The 6,566-nt window shown below is 38.9% G+C and overlaps 1 protein-coding gene across 2 annotated transcripts; it reads left to right on the top strand.

Annotated features, from left to right (window-relative positions):
- The first annotated feature begins 343 nt into the window (after positions 1-343).
- On the top strand, positions 344-6,434 carry LOC110495635 (beta-1,4-galactosyltransferase galt-1-like). 2 transcript variants are annotated; one of them, XM_090207632.1, is made up of 3 exons: positions 344-515; positions 3,930-4,107; positions 4,331-6,434. In XM_090207632.1, exons 2-3 carry the CDS (start codon positions 3,953-3,955, stop codon positions 5,700-5,702), a joined length of 1,527 nt encoding a protein of 508 aa, XP_090063758.1. In that variant the 5' UTR covers positions 344-515; positions 3,930-3,952; the 3' UTR covers positions 5,703-6,434. The 2 variants fall into 2 exon arrangements, with proteins under 2 accessions (XP_090063758.1, XP_021426642.3); XM_021570967.3 differs by lacking the exon at positions 344-515 and having other exon boundaries at positions 3,911-4,107.
- The last annotated feature ends 132 nt before the right edge of the window (positions 6,435-6,566 follow it).

Genomic DNA, 6,566 nt, shown 5'->3' with positions numbered 1-6,566 from the left:
AAACATTCCGGATTAGACCCACCCATTGTATAAAGTGGGCTAGTACAGTAGGCTAGGGTGAGTACTATAGCGTCATAAGTAATAGCATGTGATGGAGTTCCATAAATTGTAATTGGAGGATAGATGTGAGGGTTATTGAATCAGGATCAAATTGTCTGTTCTCCATTCTGTTTAATATGACATGGAGTGGCCTGATAACTTGTACATGCAGGCTTGTACCTAAAAATTTCTCTCACGCTACAGTAGCTTCATAGGTGTGGCCACATCACTCATGGAGTCCCTGTTTTGGGGAGGGAGGGGTGTATGACTTTCAATCATGGCAGACCATGTTGAACCGAACCTTGCTTTCACTTTGCTGTGGCAGAAAAGGTTGTCTGTCCCACAGTAGATGCTTATCATTCACTTATCTAACACAGAGGTAGAACATACGGTGCAGCCCTACAGACTACTACAGATCATCGGTTGAATTTACACAAGAAGCCTCACAACATCACAACAAAGAGAAAGAGCTTAAAGTAAGTTCATATTTGTCATAGGGCCAATGTTGTAAGGAGTGATATTCACAACCTGGTCTCAGAGCATTTTGTGTTATTCTGTATTTATATCTGAGACATGCCATTTAGCATGATATGTTATGTTTCATGCGGTAGGTATTAAATTGTGGATGTCCATCACCCATTTTGTATGGTATGTTACAAATTACAATTCGTATTATAAGTTGTGATTTTGCAAACTGTACAATATGTTACGAACCTGCAAAACTTACTATATGTTACAAATTTGCAAAACGTATGATATGCTACAAATTCTATATAGTTCACTAATATTAACTATCTGGCTGATGTTAGCTAGGCTAGGGGTTAGGGTTAGGGATCAAGGTTAGGGTTTGTCACGACTTCTGCCGAAGTCGTTGCCTCTCCTTGTTCGGGCGGTGCTCGGCGGTCGACGTCACCGGCCTTCTAGCCATCATTGATCCATTTTTCGTTTTCCATTGGTTTTGTCTTGTCTTCCCACACACCTGTTTTCAATCCCATTCATTACCTGTTGTGTATTTAACCCTCTGTTTCCCCTCTTGTCTTTGTCAGAGAATGTTTTATGTCAAATGTTGTTTTATGTTGTATGACGGGTTCTTGTACCCATGTTCGTTTATGTATGTACGTATTTAGTGTTTGGAGCATGTTAAGTGGACTTATATTAAAAGGCTCCATTTACACTCCGTTTAACTCTCCTGCCACCTATACACACGACTTTGACAGGGTTAAGTTCATGAGTTAGGTTAAAGGGTTAGCTAACATGCTAAGTAGTTGCAAAGTAGCTAAAAAGTAGTAAGTAGTTGAAAAGTTGCTAATTAGCTAAAACACTAAAGTTGTATGTGATGAGGTTTGAACTCACATCCTTTGGGTTGCTAGACGGTCGTGTTATATGCCTCCCCATCCACCTCGTCCAACCACCCTACTTTTGTTATTGCCCTAAGTAACCATCTATCTTATGTAACCATACAAAAATTAGCATATCATACTGATACATATCATTCTAGTGTTCCGGATTTACATTTACTATGTTACGGCTAGTCTATGAGACCAGGCTGGTATTCAAGGTGGGTACACAATTAAATAATTTAATTTAATTTAATTTAATCATGAATTGATTGTGGGCAAAAGTTGTCTTGATCTTAATGTTTTGCCAAGAGAAATTGTAATTCAATTCAATAGTTTGAATTTGTATTCCCCAAATTGAATTGAGTGCACTTTATGATTAAAACATTCAGGTTAAAATGTATATTTCAATGTATTAAAATAGCCTATTGAAATGATGAAGAATAGCCTGTTGAAATGATGAAGAATAGCCTGTTGAAATGATGAAGAATAGCCTATTGAAATGATGAATAATAGCCTATTGAAATGATGAAGAATAGCCTATTGAAATGATGAAGAATAGCCTATTGAAATGATGAAGAATAGCCTATTGAAATGATGAAGAATAGCCTGTTGAAATGATGAAGAATAGCCTATTGAAATGATGAAGAATAGCCTATTGAAATGATGAAGAATAGCCTATTGAAATGATGAAGAATAGCCTATTGAAATGATGAATAATAGCCTATTGAAATGAAGAAGAATAGCCTATTGAAATGATGAAGAATAGCCTATTGAAATGATGAAGAATAGCCTATTGAAATGAAGAAGAATAGCCTATTGAAATGATGAAGAATAGCCTATTGAAATGATGAAGAATAGCCTATTGAAATGATGAAGAATAGCCTATTGAAATGATGAAGAATAGCCTATTGAAATGATGAAGAATAGCCTATTGAAATGATGAAGAATAGCCTATTGAAATGATGAAGAATAGCCTATTGAAATGATGAAGAATAGCCTATTGAAATGATGAAGAATAGCCTATTGAAATGATGAAGAATAGCCTATTGAAATGATGAAGAATAGCCTATTGAAATGATGAAGAATAGCCTATTGAAATGATGAAGAATAGCCTATTGAAATGATGAAGAATAGCCTATTGAAATGATGAAGAATAGCCTATTGAAATGATGAAGAATAGCCTATTGAAATGAAGAAGAATAGCCTATTGAAATGATGAAGAATAGCCTATTGAAATGAAGAAGAATAGCCTATTGAAATGAAGAAGAATAGCCTATTGAAATGAAGAAGAATAGCCTATTGAAATGATGAAGAATAGCCTGTTGAAATGATGAAGAATAGCCTATTGAAATGATGAAGAATAGCCTATTGAAATGAAGAAGAATAGCCTATTGAAATGAAGAAGAATAGCCTATTGAAATGAAGAAGAATAGCCTATTGAAATGATGAAGAATAGCCTGTTGAAATGATGAAGAATAGCCTATTGAAATGATGAAGAATAGCCTATTGAAATGATGAAGAATAGCCTATTGAAATGAAGAAGAATAGCCTATTGAAATGATGAAGAATAGCCTATTGAAATGATGAAGAATAGCCTATTGAAATGATGAAGAATAGCCTATTGAAATGATGAAGAATAGCCTATTGAAATGATGAAGAATAGCCTATTGAAATGAAGAAGAACAGCCTATTGAAATGATGAATAATAGCCTATTGAAATGAAGAAGAACAGCCTATTGAAATGATGAAGAATAGCCTATTGAAATGTATTACATTTATGTAAACCTATTGAAATAATGACAGTATTGGTATATTACATTTAAATAGTCATATGTTACAGCTTTATTATTATTATTATTATTAATTGTGTCCAATATTATTATAATTATTATAATTATTATGTCCAATGTTATTATTATTATTATTATGTCCAATATTATTATTATTATTATTATAATTATTGTGTCCAATATTATTATTATTATTATAATTATTGTGTCCAATATTATTATTATTATTATTATTATGTCCAATATTATTATTATTATTATTATACTTATTGTGTCCAATATTATTATTATTATTGTGTACATTATTATTATTAATATCATCATCATTAATAAGAATACGATTATTCTATTATTATTATTATTAATATTATAAATACGATAGAATGTGCCCTAGTGGGCTAAACCGGCATCGCAGCTTGTTTGACAAAAGGGGAGTGGGGGGTCGACTGAGAAGTCACTACAGAGTTAATGATTATAACAATTGAAATGCTAATCCTTACACATGAACGCTCACTCAGTCGGGAACAATTGCAATCAATATATATATTTACGCTCAGTGTGTCGTCTTGATCGCTGGTGAAAAGTACATTTATTTTGCAGAATTGTCCGTCTCTCTCCCTCTCTCTCTCAGTTGTGGTTAGATAGAATTGTTCAGAGTGACATTCGTTATAGAATGGATGTTTCGGCGGTTGTCGTTCTTCACGTTCAATGAGGCCCAGCAGTTATAGTGTAATGTAACCTATGTTGATTGGCCATCCAGAGCCCCCCTTCATTTTCCTGGAGATGTTGAGAAGAAGAGCAGCACGGTCATCTGGACCAGAGCCTGAATCTCTTGACTGCCCCCCTGAAACTCCTGACACCAGAGAGATGAGGGACTCCCCCACAGCCCCACTGACTGACAGAACAGACCAGGAGGTGGAGGATCACACAGACAACATGTAAGTATGGAGATATCAGGATATATGTTTGGGGGGACCAGCTGGATTAAGCTGATTGAAAGCCAGTTTGCCTTGATTTTCCCTGTCTGATTGTTCAGTGCATCACTGATAATATCCCTGTCAATGTTTTGATTATGACAGGGATAGTGAGTATGTTGTGATGATGATGATGATGTTGTTGTTATCATCGTTGATTGTTGATTGTGACATGATCCTCCTATAGGTCTCCAATAGATCAAATGGCTGACATGCACCAAACCAGGAGTCTGAAATGGAAAGTGGTTTTGATCATCCTGTGTCTGTTTGTCACAGTATCTGTCACACTGTCTGCCCCTTTGGTGACTTTCAGGACCAACTCTACTCAAGCTCACTCCCTTCCTCCCCCTGTTCTCTCTACCTGCCCTCTTCACACAGCCAATGAGACTATAACACCAGTCAAGGGTTCAACTCATCTAATGGTGTCTGCATACCAGGACCACAGGGAAAGGGGAGCCACGCGCATCATTGCCATGGTCAACAGAGACCGACCCATGTCTCTGTACTGTGTGTTGTGCTGCTCAGGACACGCCCCCCAGGTCGCTCCAGCTGCTGTCGTAACGCACAGCGTCCACTATGGTTACCCGTATGTGGCCGCAGACATGCTTTGCCTCGAAGAACCAGGATGCAACGCCACACACGCCACTCTTGGCACATCCCTCGACATCCAGGACTCCCTCAACCAGACATTTCTGAGCATCCAGAACCGGGAGAGACGGGAGGAGGACTTCCCCTTTTACCTCACCGTGTGCATGTCCAGCATGTTTGGAGACTACAACAACGTCCAACAGTTTGTCCAGACCATGGACTTTTACAAGCTCCTGGGGGTGCGGAGGGTTGTCCTCTACCTCACCAGCTGTGGACCTGACCTGGAGAAGGTCCTCCAGTACTACGCAGAGGAGGGCACTCTGGAGGTGATTGGCTGGCCCATCAACCACTTCCTCAAGCCCTCTACTGGGTGGAAGGCCCAGGAGCTGGAAGGGGATATCCACCTCAACGGCCAGCTGACCATCATGAACGAGTGCATCTACAGGAACATGTACAGGTCACGGTACGTCCTCCTGGCTGACGTTGATCAGCTCCTGGTCCCGGCCTCACACAGCTCTCTTCTGCCCCTCATGGAGGACCTGCAGGGGCAGCATCCCGACGCAGCCGTGTTCCTGATGGAGACGCACCTCTTCCCTGCCACAGCCGGTACTGCTACGCAAGACCATTCCGCACGGAGAAGGGCGCCGGGTGTGGATCTGCTGGACTACGTCTACAGAGAGCTTGTTCTTGAAGACGCCTTCCGCTCCTACAAGATGGTGGTCAACCCCCGTCTGGTGCTGCAGACGGCCATGTTTGAGGTGACACAGAGCTATGGGGACTCTGTCAGGGTTCCGTCCGACGTGTGTAAGATCATGCAGGTGAAAGAGGCTCAGAGAGAAAGCTGGACCAATGAGCAGCTGATCCTCGACAGAAGGCTCTGGGAATTTGGAGATTATCTTGTGCCATCTGTCGATGAAGTTTTACAGAAATTAGGAATTCAGACATCTCCTTGGGAGCGTGTAGTACTGTAGTTGGTTAAAAGCTTTCCAATGTTTTTCATTTGATAGAGATGAGAGAAACAGTGAACTGTTACCTGCCTCTGATCTTCAGTCTATGTTGTTCCACTCAACCCTGAACTTTTCTTGTTTGGATGTGTGGTCATTTTTCCTGGGGGAATTGAACTTAATTAATTATGCCTATAATTGTTACTGCTTGTTCTAAACTTTCTTACCGTTTTTAATGCTGACTTTATTGTAAAAGCTCTTGTAAGATTTCTTACGCATGACAAATAAACAACTTTTTTAAAATCAAGATGCCGTGTTCATCTACCGTTGTGCTCTAACACATCGGCACCCTTGCACTTTACAATGGAGCGCAATAGAGCAGAATATTGTGGTTTCTATTGTCAAAACTGGTTGAATGGCTAATTTGACCCTGTAGGCACCTGCAATTTATCACCTTTAGTCCAGGCCATTTGAGTGAAAAATCGAAATTTCAGTTTATAATTTTTTCTCTTGGTCCTGTGCAGTTATAAATCAAACAAATACACGTGTGAACACCAAATGGTTTTTCAACTTATTTTTTTTAAGAAATATTGAATCTTGCAAGTGTGCCAATATATTAGAGCACAACTGTATAGATGATAATCATGGAAGAGCGTCTATATCCCTCCAAACTAGGATTAGGATTTCTATGTAAACTGTCATTATATCCTTCTTTAATTACACATTAGACAGTATGTTAATAAAGAAATCGAACATAAATAGTTTGTGTGCTCTTGTTAATTTTTCCTTCTTGGATTATGTCTCTTTTCTGATTGGTGAAATCTCCCCAATTTGTAATTCCAGGGGTGCAACTTTCACTGGGGACGGGGAAATTGCTAAAGAAATATAAAT

The sequence above is a fragment of the Oncorhynchus mykiss genome, chromosome 18 (assembly GCF_057628025.1).
Source record: "Oncorhynchus mykiss isolate SJ-2025 chromosome 18, ASM5762802v1, whole genome shotgun sequence".
NCBI lineage: Eukaryota > Metazoa > Chordata > Actinopteri > Salmoniformes > Salmonidae > Oncorhynchus > Oncorhynchus mykiss.
Note: the sequence above shows the minus strand (reverse complement) of the source record. Positions and strands in the feature narration are given on the sequence as shown.

Bases quoted from the DNA above. Each gene is read 5' to 3' on its own strand.
- LOC110495635 (XM_021570967.3), top strand. From the start codon at position 3,911: ATGTTGATTGGCCATCCAGAGCCCCCCTTCATTTTCCTGGAGATGTTG. The intron at 4,108-4,330 runs GTAAGTATGGAG...ATCCTCCTATAG, and splicing joins GAGGATCACACAGACAACAT to GTCTCCAATAGATCAAATGG.